Genomic DNA, 21367 nt, shown 5'->3' on the forward strand with positions numbered 1-21367 from the left:
CTGCAGAGATACAAAGTAGTGGAATTCTATTGGGTGGTGGCCAGGAAGCTGAGACCAATGGGAAAGGACGCGATTTGGCGCCTGCTTTGACTGTGGCGGAGAACGGAGCAGTCGCCCGTGCTGCAGCCATCCCGCCACTGTTCCCAGCTCCCTGTAGCGCGGCGGTAGCGGCCCGGTCTCGGCTATGTTCCTCTCCGACTTCCGCAAGGAGTTCTACGAGGTGATCGTGACCCAGGTGAGCGTTGTCCGGGCGGGGGAGGGTGAAGCCCGAACCGGGGGGGCGCGCGAAACTTGAGCGGGGCCTGCTAACCCCTTGGCCATGAGGAGCCGGGCTCCAGTAGCCCCGGGGCTGGGCATGCCGAGCCTGTCTGTCTCCCCGCCTGGGGGCGCTTGGGGGGCGGTGAGCTCGCGAAGGGGGTGGAGGGGGGCGCCTGGCTAGATTGTGGAGGATCCCGCGGCTCCCTGGTGCTCCAGCCCCGCGCCTTCCTCCTCACAGCGCTTTGCCACGGCGCCCCTGGGGTGGGGATGGATCTTCGCTCCGCACGGGCCAGACAGGGCGGGACTGTGTCACCCAGGGAGCTGGGCATTGCCCTGCTGTCAGCTTCCTGGCCAAGATGTGGTACGCGCTGCCTCCCCGCCCCCGGTGCTGGTTTCACACCGAACTCCACAGAGCTGGTCGCGTTTGCATTGAACATCTGGCTCCGCAGCTCTCGGTGGGGTAGTGGAGTAGGAGTCCCCAGCCGGGCACATGACAACTCAGAGTGTGCTTTGCTTTGTTGCCTGGGTTTCTTGTAGTGCCCCCGGAGCAGTCAGAGGCTCTAAAAGTGGCAGAATCTGCAACAAGGAGTTGGGATGTTTGGAGTTGGTGATATGGACATCGCGATCTCGAGAAGACAAGGAGCTGTAGCTGTTACCTGAGTGTAGCTAGTTGAGATAAACCCCATGTGGGGAGTGTAAGATTGAACACAACTAGCTATATGGAGGTAAAAGCCTTGTGTCCACTAGGATTTTATATTGAGTTTTACATCGAGTTAGCTGTCTTGATGTAAAAATACATCTTTGTTTTCAGTGAAGACATAGCCTACACTACAGGGTTAGCTCCATGTAAGCTGCCTTGCATTGACTTCGCTGTACAAATGTCTTCACTTAAATTTGGCTCCTGGCACTCACTGAAGTCAATGCTTCTCTATGCCAATTTCATAATACCACCTCCCTAAGTGTCAGGCATAGAGTCACAGTTGATGTAATTAGATCAATACAGTGTCACTGCATTGCTTACATAGATCGTTATGGCCATCCCACAGAGCCCCACGCTGACAATACAATACAATCAATACAAGCGCTCCTGGTGATGATGCGCACCACTGATACAAGGAGCCAAGTGTGCACACACACAAGTGATTTTATAACTACAGTGGCTGTATGCCAACGTGAGTCACATAATTTTGTAATGTAGACATGGCCAAAGTCTGATTGCCCTGAGATATCTTCAGTGCTATAAAATGACACTAACTAGTTCATGTCTAAGCACTAGTTCATGACAGCATTAAGCACTGTCAAGGGTTATCCTTTTTGTTGTAGAATATCGTGTTACATTAAATTAGGATTAGAAATTACTTATTTGAAAGCTATGCTTGGATTGCAAAAAGTTTAAAGAATAATCTTGTAATAAAATTAATTTACAATGGTCATAAGATTACCAGCTTCTGATAAATGCTTAACATAATTTCAGACTAGTGAATGCTGAAAACATTGACATGTTAATCTTTACATTTGGAGATACAGATTTAAAGATACAGAAACAGATTTATTAACTGTCTGTGATAACAGAAGGATTCCAACTAGAAACTGGGAAGCCTTTTCACAGTGGAGACCTTTTTTATGAGTTATTTAGAGCTTCTTGTTAAATCTTTCTTGCAAAAACATGATATTGCTAGAACTTTTTTGAAAATCACTGTAGCATTGGTTGCACAGACTTTTAATTCTATATTCCATCTCTGTTGGCCTTTATCTTGCAGTCAGCCTTCCATGATGATAGGTTTAGTGTAGATGGGCTTCCAGCGTTTTTAGTATCAGTTTGTCAAACTGATCAGAGTACGTCTAGATGAAAACATTACTGGGCAGCCTACATTAGTTCTCCCACCAGTGAAGCTGTGCTGGTGATTGTCCGACATTGGAAGAATTTAAGAAAAAGTTCATTGTGGCCAACACTGAAAAGAACAGTGATGATGTTTGAACTAAACCGTGTTCATCTTGAATATTGTCTCAAGCCCTATTTATGCTACCAATTTCCCCAAGTACTGACACTCTAGTCAAGATCTTACTGGAAACTAGGGTTTCTTACACCATTGTGGGTATATTATATATACATTACATTAAATATGGATAAAAACTGTTCTAGGATTGAACGGTTTTGAACTTTCAAAAATTATGACCATGCCACATAGGCCAACCTAACCATGTTTCCTGAAATGGTTAACAGGAAGAGATCCTGGGCATGGGTTCATGATATGACAATTTTGTAGGAGAGACAAGGTCTTTGTGGTGTAACTTTTACCTTACTGTGAGGTGGACTACTTAAATCTTTTTGTGTTGCTCTGAAATTTAAAGGGACAGTGTCAGCTTGAAATTTACAAAAAATATTTTTTTAAACAATTATGTTTCTGATAGAGCCTAGTTTATGTGACTATTCTTGGAATTGGAAAAACTGGCTAAACACAAGAAAACTAAGTGTTGTGGGAAATGTCCTCACTTCTCTAACTGGTCTTAAATGTTAATTGTACTAGAAGGAGCAATGTTTTCACATGGATAATATGACTCTTCAAGCTGTTAGTGTTCCTTCAAAAACAGTGCTGATTTAGTTCCCAATGCTGCCATGATCTCTGTCCAGACAGACCCTCACTGATTTAAAGGGGCTGTGTGCATGCATTTGCCTGCATAGAGCTCATTGCTAGATAAGCCTTTACTGAGCAACCCAGTACAATCAAACAAGACAAGATGACATGTTTGAACCAACATGTGTGCACAGGTTTGTTTACACTTTGCAATCTGTTGTGTGATTCTCGTAGGCTATGCTAACAGGCTAGATTAAGCAGAAAGAAATCTGTCTTTGGAGACATTAATATGAAACGTACCATGTGAAACAATTGTCAGATATGGGAGATCAACGGTAGATCCCTTTTTAAAAAATTAGTCTCCACTTGTTTAATTGAGTACCTTATATAAATAACAATAATATGATGCTCTCATCTGTACTTTATTTCTTTTGTATTGTTTGTTGCATTGAAAGATTTTAAATTTTGCTGGTGGAAAGCGATGCTTTTGAAAATGACCTAATATGTCTACGTTTCTATGCAATAGCAAGCCATATGAACTAATTAATATATTAATACTGTCTTCAATTTTTTTTCAGCGTGTTCTTCTTCTTGTTGCTTCAGATGTAGATGCATTATGTGCTTGTAAAATACTCCAAGTAAGTTTACGTTCATTATAATTATATACTACAACTGAAGGGGGGCTGAATGTGTGTGATGTGGGGGGGAGAATCACATTTAAAAGATTTATACTGGAATATGTAGAAAGAAAAGTGAAAGGGAAATTTTTATAAAATTAGTTCAGTTTTAAATGTTGTAATTTTTTATTTTCCTGACTATTTAACTAATATTTTTCCTAACATGATACTGAGACTTGATAATTCATACATAAATATCTATATAGACATATATTTTAGGATACTTTCAATGTACCTCTAAAGAGCAATAGGAGGACGTGGATGAGCCAGAGTTATAGTAGTTGCTGCTGTTCTTTCTCATTTGTTTAAAGCCTTGCTTTCTTTATAGGCTTTGTTTCAATGTGATCAAGTACAATATACACTAGTCCCGGTATCTGGGTGGCAAGAACTTGAAACTGCATTTCTTGAACATAAAGATCAGGTAAAAAAAGCATAGTGGGAGCTTTCTATGTGATCCTGCTATATAGTTGTAATTTTTAAGCACACTTTTTTTCTCAGCTGCAGATCTAAGTTTTAGGTTGAGATTTTAGTGGTTACCCAAATAACATTGATAAAGTTAGATGTACAAATCTTTGGCAAGTCCCCACGCCTTGTTCTGCTAATGTGCCATAATCCTGGTTTAGCAAATATTTCTGCTATTTTAGATATGGATCACTTCTAAAGAGAACTGCCAAATGCATCAAACAGTGTGGTGGTTTTATGAGGTGGGCCGAGATAACACAAGTAAACTGATTTCACTTTTGATCTATATAAACTAAATTTAAACCCTCTTCAACTGTGAAAAGTTAGATCATTAGCTCTTTTAGCAGTCTGCACACCCCAAAACCCCAGCACGTTATCCTTGTATGCAAAACTTGTTTCTGTTTTCTCTGAGGTGTTGTAGATTGGGAGTCTAATGTAAATGGGTACAAGACAAAATGCTTTGTAGGCAGAATAGTTTACAAAGCTTTATTTATTTGTTTGGGGCGGGTTGTTAGTGTGGTAAACAAACTATTGGCTAATTTAGGTACGATATGATGTTTTTCTTTCACAGTTCCAGTATTTTGTTCTTATAAACTGTGGTGCCAACGTTGACCTGCTGGAGATCCTGCAGCCTGAGGAAGATATGTTTTTCTTTATCTGTGACACCCACAGGCCTATCAATGTAGTGAATGTTTACAATGAGACGCAGGTAAATCAAGCTGTTCAACAGAATACGCAATATCCTGTCCTGAGCTAGGTGACCTACCACTCTTCTATCCCTTTCAACATAGGTAACTTCCACAATGCTAACAGGAAAGCAGAAAACAAATGAATAATAACTTGCAGTAGTAGTTTGTATGGTCAAAAGGGGGAAAATAGGCTTTCCCCCAGGAAAAGGTTATACCATGGGTGCCTGTGGTAGCTGTTATGAGATTCACAGAGATGAATGTAAGTTCTGTACCGTTGAAGAGAACATATTACTGTTAGGTTGACTTCTTTTAGGATGTATAATTTATTATCTCAGTAACTAGTGATAACATCTTAAATGAAGAATGCTGACATTTTGTTTATAGTCTAAAATTACTTGGCGATGTTCCTTAACAGATATGATTTGTTTTTACATTGAAAATCATTATAATTCCAGTTTGTTTTGCAGTGCTACACTTACCCTGTGTTGATACAGAAGAATAAACATATTTATCTTAAGTCATATGGATACAGTGCCATTGTTCTAGCCTGTGTAAATAGATTAATCACCTAATTCTAATAGAGTAACATTTTGATGTTCTAGTATGAGTAGATCAAAGCAAGAGTGACTGGATTAGCCTGTTATACTAAAAGGGACAAGTGATGTACATTTGTGGGTTGAACAATTATTTCAGTTGTTAAAATGAGCTATTTTATTTAAAATACACTTTGTTGTTGTTAGATTAAGCTGTTGGTGAAGCAGGATGATGACCTTGAAATTCCTGCCTATGATGATATCTTCAGAGATGAAGAGGAGGATGAAGATGACTCTGGGAATGAAAGTGATGGATCAGAGCCTTCAGGGAAGCGCAAACGATTTGAAGAGGTGTTTTTCTTAAAACTTTGTTGTGAAAAGGGGGAAAAAATCATATCCATATCCTGTTGTAGTTCAGCAAATATGATCACGCCATTTAGGTTTTAAGGGCAAATGAAGCCTATACAAAAGTCATTGCTCCATTAGAAGATCAAAAGGCCTAGACACAAGTTTAAAAAATAAAAAAGTTGAAAGGATACTCTAGCATATCTCCAGACAAAAAACTTTAATGTGAAGTTCAGGTTTAGGGTATATCTCAATAATTTAAGGATAAAAATCTTTACAAAAACTTCATAGTTAAACAAATATAAGTTTAAAAAACAGGACATTTAGAGTTAATATTAAACTCTCAAGAATCCAAACATTTGAATATATAGAAATTCATATATTAGATAAATTATTTTTAATTTTGCCCTTGTAACAATGCCCTAAGAAAAGTTAAAAAAAACAAAACCTCAGACTACCGCATCCCTTAATGTGGGAGGGTTGTTTTTTTGTTTGGTTCTTTTTTTTTTAAACCTTAGGACCTCAAAACTCAACACACATGCTTTACTGTTAATTGCTCAGTGAGGGTTCTGTCTTTGACCACCTTTATGGTCAGGGTGATGGACTCTTGATCAGACAATATCTCTAAAGCACCTTCATGGGGCCAGGTCATGTGAAAAGGTGAGGGCACTTGGCACCTTGCAGGATCTGGTCCTTAATTCCAAATGCCAGCCGGTTTTCAAAATATCATTTAAAACCTTCCAGCTTACAAAATTATAATATAAATAACAATATAGAAAGGTGTCATTTTTTTAATCTTGTTTCTGTGGAAATGTTTGGAAAATACTTCTTGTTCTATTAGGTTTACTAAATGTTTATTTTGACAAAGCCTAAGTTGTGGGCCTAAACTGACTGGATTGTCACTTACCTTTGAGTAATTCTTTTCCTTGACCATCTTATGTTTTGGAATCTTAAACCTGTCTGCAGGATATTATGGAAAGAACAATGAAAAGAAGACAGAGGAGAGAGTGGGAGGCACATAGGTATGTGTTAGTACTCTTGATGTTGCTTATACCTTTCTTCTCCTGTCCCTCCCCTTTTGGTAGTAATCTTCACATTGAGACCACAAAAGTCTATTCTTTACTGCTAGACCTGCAATATTGCTGCAGTTCACATTTCATTCAGAAATTGGAAGGTAAAAGTTGTGTAAGTCATATCTAGCAAGTCATCTTGCTATTTTGTAGTATAGCTGTAGGTTTATTTTATTAAAAATTTAATAATTTGTAAACTTGCACACCACTGAGTGCAATGGTTGGCCATTAACTGATTGTATGTACTCTTTATTTCATCTATCATATGATAGAATCCTGCCCTGATTTGCTCCCTGTGCAATCCTATGTATAAGTTGCTAATCAGGGAAAAATTTGGAAGACGGAATTTGATAAGATTGCTTTTAAAATAGAAGCTACATTGCAGTCTCCTAAATTTCAATGTTACTAACGCGTAACTCTCTTACAAAAAAAAAAAAAAGCTTGGTTTAGCCTCTGAGTTTGATTTCATATTTGCAATATACTAATTTTAAAACAATGTAAGTGCTACTCTACTTTACTTCTTTATGTAAGGAACTTGAAGCAAATCTTGCTATTTAACCAAACACTTTTTTCCGCCTTTTAGACGAGAAATTCTCTTTGATTATGAGCAATATGAATACCATGGGACCTCGGTAAGTATCAAGTGCTGCTTGCCGTAAATGCTAAACTACCACAAAGAAAGTGTCCTCCTGCAACAGGAATATCTCCAATATGTTGTACAAAGTTCTTTGACTTATTTATCCTGCATTAATTTGTTGTTGTGTTATGTTCCATTGATTTACTGCAAGGTGTAACAAATAGTATCTATGGCATATTTTCCTACCTATGCCTTTATTAATCAGTTCTGATTTCTGGGATTTCTGAAGTACGCTTTGGCATTTATAGATGTAAACCAGAAACTCTGTGGCACAGCCATCAGTGCCACTGCTTGCCAATAGTGGGTTTCCATGAGTTCCCATCTTTACACCACTAGTGAGTGTCACCTTACTGCATAACAATCTTAATGTTAAAATACAAAAATTGCATCCCAAAGTGCTTCACAAATTATATGTACAGCGGTGAAGTGCAGCCACCTTTGGGTTGGGAGCCAGCAACCCAACTGATGCATAGCATGCCGCACAATAGAGAAGAATGGGAAATTTTGGCTGACAACAGGTCAAAGAAATCCCTAATATTAAGCTTACTTTTGTATGGAATCTTTAATGTTCATTTAAAAAAAAAAAACAACATACAGGGCCACCTCCTTTATTTGAAGGTCTAATCTGAAATACCCACACATACATGGAACTGTTTATTTTTCAGAAAGAGAAATAAGGGTTGATATGACCTTGCTTGGATTTATTCCTCTATTTCCAAAGAAAGTAGGTATTTCAAACCCAAAGTTTAGATTACTGAGCTGTTTCTTCTCATAACTAGCATATTATCTATCAAATTATTTTAAATCTTGTTGTTAAATGCAATTTATATATAAACATAGAAGGATAATTGAGTTATGAAAGGCACTTTTTGCCCCTCTTCCCAGTTCAGATTCGAACCTGTCTGTCCTGCAGAAGCTCTGCTACTAAGCTGGTGCACGAGATATTTTTCAAAAGTGTTCTGATATTTTTTTTCCTAATTGTCAGATTTGTTATGGCAATTCATCAGTCCTCTTTTCTCTTGTAGTCTGCCATGGTGATGTTTGACTTGGCATGGATAATGTCTAAAGACTTGAATGACATGTTGTGGTATGTAGTCCAGTTGTAGTTTCAACGTTCATTATTTATAGTAATAGTACCGGCTAATTCCATAGCAAAATGAGGCAATAGTGTACAAAAATCCTCAATAGTATTTATATCTAATGTGCGTGCGTGACTTTTTAATTTTATATTGGGGAAAAATATTATCTTAAGCTTGGAGAAAGGTACCTCCACTACAAACTGAGCTGTTGTATTTCAGAAATTTGCTGTGTGGGGCCATGAAATTATTTCTGTGGCTATGTATGTAAAGTATGTTGTCATGTAAAAATACAGCTGCTTTCTCATGTGAACATGTTCTGTGATTAATTTTAGTTCAGAAGTGTTTGTATACCTGCTGCACACAGTCCTCTTCTAAATGTCATAGATGTCTGTTTTTCTTATATTTACAGTCTTAACCTTTCTACATTGCACTAGATTCTTGTCTTACCTGACTTTTTTTCCCTCCCCACCCCCATTTTTTTAGGTGGGCTATTGTTGGGCTTACAGACCAGTGGGTTCAAGATAAAATCACACAGTAAGCAAGCTGTTCATCTATTCTTATTTAATAGCTAATATGCATCAGGGAATCTGCATGTTAATGTACGCAGCAATACATGAGTCAGGCTATTGTGTTAGTGAGTGAATGTGGTGTACGTATTATTCAAACAAATTGCATTTTTAATTGAAAAAAACAAACAGAAAAAATTTCTAATGGACTTTATTTTCTTCCAGATTATTCATTTTATAAAATGATCCTTGCTAATACTCCATAGAAAAGCAGTGCTTAATTATGGCTAATGTAAAGATGTCTGTTTTACAGTAGCTTCATTAAGGGAAAAATCTCAGTATAGCCTATATTTTTAAAAATTCTGTTGCTTGTTTCACTTTTTAAAAGCTTGAAACATTTTTCTCTAATTCATCGTTTTTTTTCCCCCTTTTTTTAAGACATAGTGGCTATCGAGAGATAAATCTATCAGTTTCTGTATCTTGCATTGTACAAAATTTTGATATGTATGATAGATTCCAGTTTGTGTATTCTGCTCTCCCTACACCTACCTACATTAATCTCTCTCTTGTGAGGTTGAGGGTAAATTTAGTAACTACTTTCATTTTTGTATGTGTTACTACTGCAATAAAATATTAGTTTTGATTTACTTTGTATACTACCAAGTGGGGTAGGAGGGAGAGCTGATGGCTAGGCAGTGCCAAATTTAAAAAAAAAATATGTTTTCATAGTAAGGTTTCATTTTTGTGAAAGGTGTAAGCCTTAGGAAAGAATTTTGTAGTCAACAAGAATTCAAGTACCAAGGGAAAGAGAAATTAAATTTTTTTTTTTCTTTTAAAGAATGAAGTATGTGACAGATATTGGAACTTTACAGCGTCATGTGTCCCGGCATAACCACCGCAATGAAGATGACGAGAACTCCGTTTCTATTGATTGCATGAGAATAGCATTTGAGTATGAGTATCCTTATGTCTGATCTATAAATATTAAGGGGTTAAAAAAACCACCCTAATTTGACAGACTGAAGACCTAATCTAGGAAAAGGAAGTTTATAAGGTTCCCTATGAGCTAGGAATTGAATTGGAAGAAACAGATATTTGAATGACTTACTGCAGGTGAATCTTTGTTCCAATATTTGAGCATAACTCCAGCAACACAATCTAACCTTCCAGAACTACGGAACTGGAGTACACATGCAAACCCAGGAAAAATAGAAGGGGGGAAAATGACAGCTACATCAGTTAGTCTTCACTGTGATGATGCTCTTATGCACATCTGGAAATCTTTATTCCAGTGAGGTGCAGTTAATGTAGATTTAAATAGTACGTGTGGTGAGGGTGGGGAAGGAATAGTAATAAACAATTGTAAAGTTCATTACTAATTTGTAAATGTGAATATATATGCTCTAAACTACTATTTTTCCCTAATTCCTGTTAATGTCCTCAGTCTGCGCCTGGCTCTTTATCAACATTGGTCCCTATTTGAAAGCCTCTGTAACACTTGTTATACTTCTGCCAGTCTCAAACTTTGGTCTGTACAAGGACAGAAGAGGCTTCAGGAGTTTTTTGCTGACATGGGGTGAGTTATAAAGATTCGTCGGGAAAAGGAGACACTACATTGTACTTTTCAATAAGGAAGCATATGAAAAATATTCAGGATATAACATAGTAAAGATTAGAATTTTGAGGTGGGCACTTATATTAAATATGGAAATATTGTTATGGGCACATAGTAGATTGCCCTTCCACTGCATTACTTCTGCTCTGCTGACACTACTGTACTCATTAGTTTTAAGATATGTGCTTTTATTGGACAGTAGATATATGAAGTGACTCTTGCACATCTGCTCATCAGTGTTTCAGGTAGATGAATATGAAGCTGTAAATTAGAATTAACCTGTTGAATGCATTCACTTATAGGGCAATCTCCTTTCCATTCGATGAAGACATGTTTAACTGCATGTTTAAAAAATGACCTGTTCCCATTTTGTAGTTTGCCCTTGAAGCAGGTGAAACAAAAGTTTAATTCCATGGACATTTCCTTAAAGGAGAACCTGCAGGAAATGATTGAAGAATCTGCCAGCAAGTTTGGGTAAAATCCTATTTCTGTTAATTAAATTTCTGTTAACTACTATCGTGTATTAGAAATATTACAAAGCTTCACAACACCCATATATATTAGATTATCATACTGATTGTACAGACTGGTAAACTGAGGCAGAGAAGCTGAGGATCTGACTTTACAAGATGCTTAGGCCCCTTACTTCATTTGACCAATTTATAGAAGCTCAGCATCTCTCAGAATTGGGCTTTGAGAGACTTCCTGATGCTGCCACATCAGGCATAAACCCAGAACTTCTGACTCCTAGTGCTGTGCTCTAACTATTAACATGCAGTTTAGTAATTTACTAGCAGTTAAAGAGGATGTCACAACTTGTTTAAAAAGACATAACAGTAATGCTAGATAGGAATAAGACTAGTCAGAAAAGTTAATGTGAGATTTACCCTTGTGCTTCTAATTGCAAACTTCTTAATGGGTGGCAATAACTGTTAATGGTATCATTTAGATTATAAGAAGTGTGTCATAACTTCTCTCCATTGATTTGGTCCACTTTTACAGAATGAAAAACTTAAGAGTACAGACCTTCAGCATTCACTTTGGTTTTAAGAACAAGTTCTTAGCAAGTGACATAGTCTATGCAACAGCTTCTCTAATGGAGAATATAGAGAAAGATGAACCTGGAACTGATAATTTTATCAAGGCGTTGGACAGTCTTTCCAGGTATTGTGCATATGCTCTCTCCCCTCTCACAATTTTGTTTTCTTAACATGGTTTTATAACTAATGATTAAGTTGATGAAAATGCTTCTCTCAGAAGATTCAAAACAAATATCCTTATGATTAGTATTTAGAAATAACTCCATTTAACAAGAATTTTCTTTTTATGTGAAAGTATTTCTCTTCTCCTTGTTCCATTATAGGAGTAACCTGGACAAACTGCATCAAGGGCTGGAACTCGCCAAAAAACAACTACGTGCCATTCAGCAGACTGTAGCCAGCTGTATTTGCACCAATCTTGTAATCTCTCAGGGGCCTTTTCTCTATTGCTGTCTAATGGAGGTCAGAATTATGTACTTGTTCCTCCTCATTTGACTTCCTATACTGTAACTGTCATCATTGGTATGTCAAGTAGATATGAAAGCTTGATCAGAAAGCCTGGAAGAGCTTAGCTTTCTGTATTGCACTGATTTCAAATCAGCCTATATTGACACCCTTTCTCCCCCTGATTTTCCCCATTTTAAGAATCAGTCTTGTCATGGTACTAGATTTGATATTCAAGTCAGCAAGGCGATCAATCCTTCTGGAGTTTTGCCTTGTAAAAATTAAGGCAGGTTCCTTAGGGTTTTTTATATGCAAATGAAGAGCACTTTTTAAGTAGAAACAATTTATTATTTTTTTTTGGTTTGGTTTGGTTTTTTTGTTTTAAACTGCCGTTCACCCTAAAAATGAGCTAAGGATGTTACTACCTCCTCTTTAGGTATAACTGAGTTAACTTTTTTCTTTTCCCAGGGCACTCCAGATGTGAAACTGTTCTCCAAACCAGTATCTCTGTGCCTGCTCAGTAAATATTTACTCAAGTCTTTTGTTTTCTCTGTAAGTAAATCAAAGGCTTACAACTGGCTAACTATTGCTCTGAATACATAGTTATAATTCTTCAGTGGATTATTTGAGAAATGGATCACTGGATAAAGTATATACAAGTTACTTTTTCAGCTAAATGAACGGTTAGGTACTATGGCACCAATGTACAAATGATGCAGTGTGGAAGATTCCAGTTTGCAGACCTGCTTAACACTGGAGAGAGCTTCCATTTGAGATGCTGACATCCAAAAACAGAGGGAGATCATAGTAATTAAATTTAAAATTGTTATACCTTTTGTAACAAACTTACTGTGGCAGAGAAATTAGCTTAAGTTTGTAACACTGAATACAATAGAAAATGCAGAATTCGTTAAGTTATCCAAACACCTGGAACATTTTAATTTGTTTCTGTAAATATATATTTAAAACAGTAAACCTCTATTCCCAACAAACCAAATTGAATTTTAAGCAGTATTTACTAAAATGGTCATCTTTTAAACTATATAAAAGTAGTACTCAATTCAGCTAAAACACAGGGCTTAGTATTAGATTAACATATCACCCAGTCAGTGAACATTCTTCTACTGTACAAATAACATTTTCGTGAGCAATCTTCACTATGTTCATATGTTACTTCTCTTCTGAAAATTAGACTAAGGTCCCTACCCTCCCATGTGTTCCATGTGGGCTGACACCTCTATGGAGCTAGTTGCAGGACTGGAGCTTTAATACAAAGCTCTTTTCCTAAGGGGTTGTCTTTCTAATTTCTTTAGGTCCCTAGCTGTCAACCAAGGTGACTGTTATGCCCAGAGTTATCAGTGCGACAGGATGGCAATCTCAAAGTTAGCTGCAAAAGAATTATGTCTAGGCATTTATGCCACGCTGAACACTTGACCTACTGGAATAGACATTCCTGCAAAATCCTTAAATCACTCCCTGACTTTGAAGAGCTTATTTAAAGATGGGAAGGTTATCAAAGTGCTAACCTGATAAAAGCGGCAGTTTTATCTTTGATAAATACAGATCAGATAACTTTCCCAGGAGCTCTCTACTACTACAGACCTGTGGAAGGGTGAAGGAATACTACACTAATGAGGAAGGGAATGTATTTAGTGGAGTCGAACTTACTTTTCAAGCTTAGTTTCTCTTGTATTATTAGAAAATTGTGCAAAATTTTTCACTTATGCACAGCACACGTTTTACATACCAAGGTGACAATGCATGCGCTAATGAAAAAAGGCAGCATTCTTCCTTACTGGAAAGGATGTCCATAGCTTCATATCTGATCCATGTTAAAATTGAATGTAGGATTGAAAGAGGATTGAATTTTCTTTAGGTCACTTACTACTATGACTAAAGTCACTAGACTTGTGACAGGGAGATCAAATAAAGAAACCACTCTGTTTGTCTGGACTAGAGTTGACATTTTAAGTCAACATCTTTAGTAATACTTGGCATGCAGAACTGAAGCTTGATTGTATCATCTTTGAGCTCTTTGTCTAACTGAGGGACTTTCTGTCTTCCAGACAAAAAACAAGCGCTGTAAGCTGCTGCCACTGATAGTAGCAGCGCCGATGGATATTGAACAGGGTACAGTGAGCATGGTGGGAATTCCTCCAGAGACAGAAAGCTCCGACAAAAAGAAGTGAGGGTGTTTTTTGTTTAGTATCCTTTCTAAATGACATCAATAGATTTATATCAGGAAAGAGGCTAAGCTTATCTAAGATATATTTTTGACGCCAAATTTTTTGATCCCAATGTTTTAATGATCAATTGTATGCGTTTTAAGTATTTTGCTATGGGTATTTAGCTGTGACAGTGAAGTGCCTTTCACAGACCTGAGGAAGAGCTCTCTATAGCTCAAAAGCTTGTCTCTCTCACCAACAGAAGTTGGTCCAATAAAAGATATTCCCTCACCCACCTTGTCTCTTGCTATGGATATGAAATAGGCACACATTTCCCCAATTCCTCCTCCTCCTTTTTTTTTCTGATTGGTTTGTTCATTTACCTTTGAACAATAAATACCTTTTCAGTAATGTTTAAATATAATAATCCCAACTATCCATATAAAGTTATGAGGTCTAAATTAGCTGTTACCACTCAAGACCGAGATCTTGGAGTCATTGTGGCTCGTTTTCTGAAAACATCCACTCAATGTGCAGTGGCAATCAAAAAAGCTAACAGAATGCTGGGAATCATTAAGAAAGGGATAGATAATAAGACAGAAAATATCATATTGCCTCTATATAAATCCATGGTATGCCCACATCTTGAATACTGCATGCAGATGTGGTCGCCCCATCTCAAAAAAGATATAGTGGCATTGGAAAAGGTACAGAAAAGGGCAACAAAAATGATTAGGGGTATGGAACAGCTTCCATATGAGGAGAGATTAATAAGACTGGGACTTTTCAGCTTGGAAAAGAGACGACCTAAGGAGGGATATGACAGAGGTCTATAAAATCATGACTGGCGTGGAGAAAGTAAATCAGTGTTTACTCCTTCTCATAACACAAGAACTAGGGATTGCAAAATGAAATTAATAGGCAGCAGGTTTAAAACAAACGAAATGGTATTTCTTCACACAACGCACAGTTAACCTGTGGAACTCTGCCAGAGGATGTTGTGAAGGCCAAGACACTAACAGGTTCAAAAAAGAACTAGATAAATTCATGGAGGATAGGTCCATCAATGGCTATTAGCCAGGATGGGCAGGAATGGTGTCCCTAACCTCTGCCAGAAGCCAGGAATGGGCAACAGGGGATAGATCACTTGATGATTACCTCTTCTGTTCATTCCCTCAGAAGCAGCTGGCATTGGCCACTGTTGGAAGACAGGATAACTGGACTAGAAGGACCTTTAGTCTGACCCAGTATGGCCGTTCTTATTAATATTTGTCACACTGCTAAAAAATAAAAATAGTGGTCATTTTTTGTGGCTATACTTTTTGTGTAGGTCCTGACTTTTTTTCATTGTGCTTGTAAATCATGTTCAGGCTGCTCAGTCACAGGGCTATTTGCGGATCCTTTTTTAAAAATTGCTGTCACGGGCAATAGAATTATATCCTGCTAAAGCTCAGTGTTTGCATGGGAGGATTTGTTATATTCATATGGAAGGAGTTTTAATCTTGACTACTTTAGAGGTTTGCCCCTAATTTAAATTTTTAATCCACTTCCTGGGAGACAAAGCGGGTGTTTGGCCACAGTGACTAATTGGAGCCCATGCACTCTGGCCTGTTGTGACTGCATGCTTGTAGGATATAATGTGCCTGGTCCAGGAAGAATAGGGTGGAAAGGGAAGGATATTTTGTCATCTCTATAACATTTGGAGTGTTAGAAAAATGAATAAGTGTGCTGCTAATTTAATGAGGTGATATTCCTAATATGTGGGTTTTTTTTTTAAAAGCTTTTTTGGGAGAGCATTTGAAAAAGCTGCAGAAAGCACCAATTCTAGGACTTTACATAACCACTTTGACATGTCTAGTAAGTAACTTTTTATCTTTCCATAGCCACATGTTGCACTTGACAGGCAAATCCTTTAGGGGTCAGTGTTTCTATTGTTTTAGACAGGAGACTCCCTAAATGATTACTGCCATTCTACAAACAGGCAGTTCTTGTAATTTTAATATATACATAAATGATGAGCATCTATCTGGTGTGCTTCACAAGCAGTCTGTAATATAACACAATCCAGATTTTAGTAGCGGGGCACTTTTTCAGTTGGCGTCTTGGTACACTGAAAGTATAAAAACCGCTAGCTGTAAGCGAGCAAAGCTCTTCATCATTATTGAAAAAGTTGAAATATATTTTGCCTGGAATGACAATTTTTACCTGAAATGACTTGGAGCTCTCAAATGTAACCATAAACAGGTATAGTTATGTGCTAGTTATGATGTAGGCTTATCTGCATTAACATTTGTTTTGAAATACATTGTGTACAGCCATTTGAAAGGGACATCAGCACAAAAAGACTTCACACCTCCTTTTTTTATCTAACAGAAAAAGGAAAAGTATTCTGGAAGGGTTTGTCTGTGTCTTTGCAAAGAAGGCAAAATTTAAACTCTGAAAATTATGATGTGGGTATTTGCTCTGCAACATCTAATGTAAACCTAGAATCTGTCAAGCCCACTGAATTAAAAATGGAGACCATATTTAAAGGGTGAAAATCTGGAATTCTTAATTTGCTCAGATCTCCCTTTTAACAGCACAGTAAACCTACATACTACTATATTACCCAGACTTCAAAAAACCTAGAGAAATAATTTGATTAAAAATACTAGTACATAATCCCAGTCTGAGACTTGATATGTCTGCAGTTGTCTCCTATACTAATAAATCTTTCATTATTTTAGTAATTGAACTGAAAATGGAAGATCGGAGCAAATTTCTGGATGCACTTATTTCTCTCTTGTCCTAATGGTAAGTGTGTGTGAAAGGAGAATTAATTCTTGAACATGGTTTATTGGTAGGATGTTCTCAGATGATGCAGCAAATTTTAGTGCAAGTATAAATTGTAGATAAGATACAATTTCAAACAAAGCCAACTTATTTTCCTTTCAAGTCTGGGGTCTATTTACCCTTAAAAAGATACTATAAATTGAAACTTGCCATGGAATGCAGGGGTCAGAAATAGTACTTCTTAAAATTTATTTAGTTGTGTTTTTAAATTGTACAAGTCCAAATGAATGAATGATTTTAGTTTAGACCTGTTGTTTTTAAAAGTTATTTTGTACTTACTATAGTCTAACTGCTTTTACACATGTATGTGAAGTGCCTTAAAACACACACAATAGGTTGCTCTGTCAGATAAATAATATGCCTTCTGAAAACATTAACAAATCAGTTTTAATCCAGAAGGAACACACAAGCTGTATGTGTGTTTATTTTGTACATAGTAGCAATATTTCCCCAAAAGACTAACTTAAGCTCTTCCCATCTGTTAAATAGCATTTTATCTTTCATTAGTTTATTTTGTGGATTTTTTTTGTTTTAAACTAAGAAAGTGAACAGACAGTTTAAGTTTTGAAACACTGACAGAAGCCAGGATATTCAAAATGAAGGTTAATACTCTGTCCTTGACTCATACTTTTTAAAAATTCTCTTTAATCATCACAGCAGCTTTGAGTTCAAGACAGAATCTTGGCCCTAACAGTGAATTTCCTGGCTTTGAAAGTTTGTGTAACCTTATTTATTATTTAAACAAAGTTTGCATTTATTGTGGCCTGTATCCATGATATTTAGGTGGTTGTCTAGAACAAAGTTGGGACAATTTAATACTTCACAGGGGGTCATTATGAAGCTGTTGTCTAGCAGTCTTTTTAATATACCAAAATAAGATAGGATATTTGTAAATAAACAACATACTCATTTCATATTTTTTAAATAATCACCTAAGAAGTCTGCCCTGTAGCTCTCTCTGCACTAGCAATCTGTATTTCATTCCATTGTTGTTTTTGTTTCAGTTTAGACAGATAATGTCCATTTTAGTTTTCAGTTAAGGCCGGGCCTACACTGTTACATTTTCTGTCTCCTAAATCTAGCTTTCAGGAACTTGCCTTTAACCATTCTGGGTAACGTTGTGACAGCTGGTATGGCTGGGGCAAACCTAAACCCTTGCTCTCCCTTGTAATCTTTTTTGGTAATGCTTTCTCCCCGTCCATATTGGCCTCTACTGGACAGTGCAACAGTGTTAGCCACAAAACAGTTGAAAATCAGTTGTTGAATTGTTTCGAGGCAGGCCAAATTTAATAGTGAATTGTTGCTACCTCTACTTTTTGAACAGCCACAATTCTTCAGTATTCTGAACCCCCTTTATAAGAGTTTTCTGTGTACCTTTGTACTGGTGTGAGTCTAACCTTCTTGAGATAAATTTTATTAGGTGTGCTAAGTGGTTTTGGAATACACATTTGGAAGTATGTTGTTAGTTGGATCTCTAGAAGTGTTTAAAAAGGACCTTGGAAAACTTTAACACCAAGAATTGATCCTTATTACACAACTGTGAGGTAACCAAGTATTATCCCCATTTTATATATGTGGAAACTGAGGCACGAAGTTAAGACTTGTCCAAGGTGTTAGTGACAGGAAGGGTCATTCATTGTCAGGAAGGACTTCTGGGTTTTATTCACACATCTGTCAGCCTGAGTGTCCTTCAACAAGTACCAGAAGCACTAATAATTTCCTACTTGTTCAAAACTTTGGACCAGCAGGTTACTAGCTGCTGTTGGGGACCTGTAAAGCAGAGTGACCAATTGCTGGCCTCCCAGACTGCTTTTCCTGCCCTGCTGCACTTTGCAGACAGGCAAAAAATATCACTGAAGTCCCAAATGTTGTCTTCATTCATGGTGTTGCAATTGTGATGCTCCATCTTGCTGTCCTTCACGACCTACTGCAACAGGCGTGGACTTAAATCTTCTTTCTCTCATAGGCAGACAGAAGAATGTCGCCCTTGGCACGTGGTTGCTGAGCACTCTCTTTGTAAAGACCCTAGCCTCTTGATCTAGGAACTAGTTGGACCCCACTGGTCCAGATCGGTATACGAGTAGGAGCAGAAAGACTACCTGTAAACTGCGTTTCTATGACCAAGCATTTGACAATCTGGAACTCTCCTATGCCTTTCTGTGTTGATACAGATAATAAGTTTAGGCTTTTCTAAAAATTCACATTCTACAGAACTACTGTTGTTCAATTGACCTTTTTTCCTAAGTGCCTTTTTAAAAGCTAAGGAAGTATTCATCTGAATAAAATGTATATAGAGGGAGTTTAGTTTCGTGGGGAGAAAAAATCTTGCATCCAGGAATTGGTCTCTGCCTAGCAATTTCGAGTAGCAAACGAAAAGCTATTGGTCCAGATTGTTAAATGCTTGTTGCAGAAACCTGATTTGCAAGCATGGGAAAAACCTCCCTTTTGAATTTCTAGTCTATACCACTCTGAAATCAACTCCTAATACATGTCACCAGAAGTAGCTCTGTATAGTTTTAATTTCTAAAAATAGCTGTCCTGTGAGGCATGGATTTAATATTGTAGGTCTCTTAAAATCCAAATACTGATCAACCACAAGTACTGAAAGAGAACCTGTACAAGCAGTATAGAACGATTGTTCTTTGACAACATTCCTGTTAATAGCATCTCCTAAAGTGGCAATTCCTGTATCAACACCATGTCCTTAGCCAGTCCCTTTGATACTGCAGTATCACTTGTAAAGTGTCTTTTGGAGTGGCTGTGCTATTATGCATGGACTATAGTATTTTAGATATGGACAAGTTAGATCAAACCCATCCCCCTGTCAAGGCAGGATCTGATTTCTCAAATAGGGAAGGTTTCAGTTCTCCTATAGAACTGATGCTGCACTTGATCTTAGTCACACAAAATGGTTGTCAAATCAACTAAACTCCCCCTTTGCAGTCCTCAACAGTGTATTGTTACTTTAATTTCTAAGCAGCGAATGGATTGTGAAGATATGGACAGTGTCTCATGATGTCCCATATATTCAGATCATCTGATATAGTCCTGAATAAAACTCCAAACTCTTGTTTTACAAAAAGTACCACTTTATTAGATGTATTCTGTGTGTTTCCATGTTGTGTTTAGGTTATTGTACATTTTTTAAAAGGGTGAGTTTTTTTCCCCCTTTTGCAGTGTCTGCCTGGATTCCTTACACATGTAATTTTATTTGTCTTTGTGTATTATATTGACTCTGTAAATGTTTTTTCTTACCTGGATTTTACCATATGTTGTATAGATTTTATATAGATTAATTTTAAACTAATGGGATTTTAAATGTAGCCAATGCAGAATGTACCCAATACAAAATTTTTATTGTATATTTCTGCTCAAATAAAATAACCCCTTTTATTTTATTCAATAGTCTTGTTTGGTCAATATGATCCATGTGCCAAATTGTAATAGAGCACTTGACTGCATAACATCAAATGCACCTTTTTTCTCTTGCATATTTTAATAGGTTACACTGTGCCATGAATATAGTGTTTCCCTTTCCCTCACCCCCACCCCCCACCCCACCCCAGCATACTTCAGGTGATGCCTGTGATGTAATGCAGTGCTTAACAGTATACAGTCACTTCATTAACCAGTTAATTTTTACAGTACCTCTGAAGTAGATATCCTCACTTGAAGCATGGGGAAACTGAAACACACAGAGGTTGTGACTTGTTGCTATGTAAATCAGTATTGGAGCCAAGATTAGAACACTGAATTCTTGGATCCTAGTGTTATGCTTTAGCCACTGGACCATATCTCTTGGTATTTATAATGCATTTTGAAGATGAAAGGCACTAAATGTTATCATAACTGATTGCCAAAAACTATGTTAAATTTGAGAATTTATTAACCCAAGTTTAAATTATTGTCACAGTACTTATAATTCAGCAGTTGTAATTCTGGTCTCAGATATACAATATCAAGCTCTTACAGCGCTTTTTCATTTGAAGGTCTCAAAACAATTTACAAAGGAAGTCCATATCATTATCCCCATTTGATGGGGATGCTGAGGCACAGGGAGTATGTTGTATTACGGTGTCTGGGATTAGTTTTAATGCCTTACTATATATGCACGATATCTGACACAATGACAAAAAACTGTGGGAACCTTAACTAGATTTCCTGACTTGTTTGCTTAAGATTTCAACTTTACTACATTAATGTAATTTTTTTGGATTTAATGACTTTTTGGTATTGCATATTCAAATAAATTCTTACAGTAAAATTGCACATTATTTGAATTTTTAAAAAAATCTGTTGGATGCATACCCAGATATACACCTGCCTATATCTGACGTTTCATAGTTCAGAGCATGGTTACTGTTAAGGGAAATAATATAGTGTCACAACATATCACCATGCAGTAATGACCACACAGAGAGCTGGAGACTCTGCAAAGT

The 21367-nt window shown here is 37.2% G+C and overlaps 1 protein-coding gene across 2 annotated transcripts; it reads left to right on the forward strand.

The window, feature by feature from the left end:
* The first annotated feature begins 66 nt into the window (after nucleotides 1-66).
* CDC45 (cell division cycle 45) lies at nucleotides 67-20326 on the forward strand. 2 transcript variants are annotated; one of them, XM_048821049.2, is made up of 19 exons: nucleotides 67-235; nucleotides 3413-3472; nucleotides 3840-3932; nucleotides 4545-4682; nucleotides 5403-5546; nucleotides 6507-6562; nucleotides 7194-7242; nucleotides 8273-8334; nucleotides 8810-8860; nucleotides 9671-9790; nucleotides 10277-10408; nucleotides 10823-10921; nucleotides 11450-11611; nucleotides 11811-11949; nucleotides 12400-12483; nucleotides 13998-14116; nucleotides 15877-15953; nucleotides 16823-16889; nucleotides 18895-20326. In XM_048821049.2, the coding sequence occupies exons 1-18, from the start codon at nucleotides 185-187 to the stop codon at nucleotides 16885-16887; spliced, it is 1701 nt and encodes a 566-aa protein (XP_048677006.1). In that variant the 5' UTR covers nucleotides 67-184; the 3' UTR covers nucleotides 16888-16889; nucleotides 18895-20326. The 2 variants fall into 2 exon arrangements, with proteins under 2 accessions (XP_048677006.1, XP_074976069.1); XM_075119968.1 differs by lacking the exon at nucleotides 67-235 and adding an exon at nucleotides 816-983.
* The last annotated feature ends 1041 nt before the right edge of the window (nucleotides 20327-21367 follow it).

This window comes from Caretta caretta, chromosome 15, assembly GCF_965140235.1.
Source record: "Caretta caretta isolate rCarCar2 chromosome 15, rCarCar1.hap1, whole genome shotgun sequence".
Lineage (NCBI taxonomy): Eukaryota > Metazoa > Chordata > Testudines > Cheloniidae > Caretta > Caretta caretta.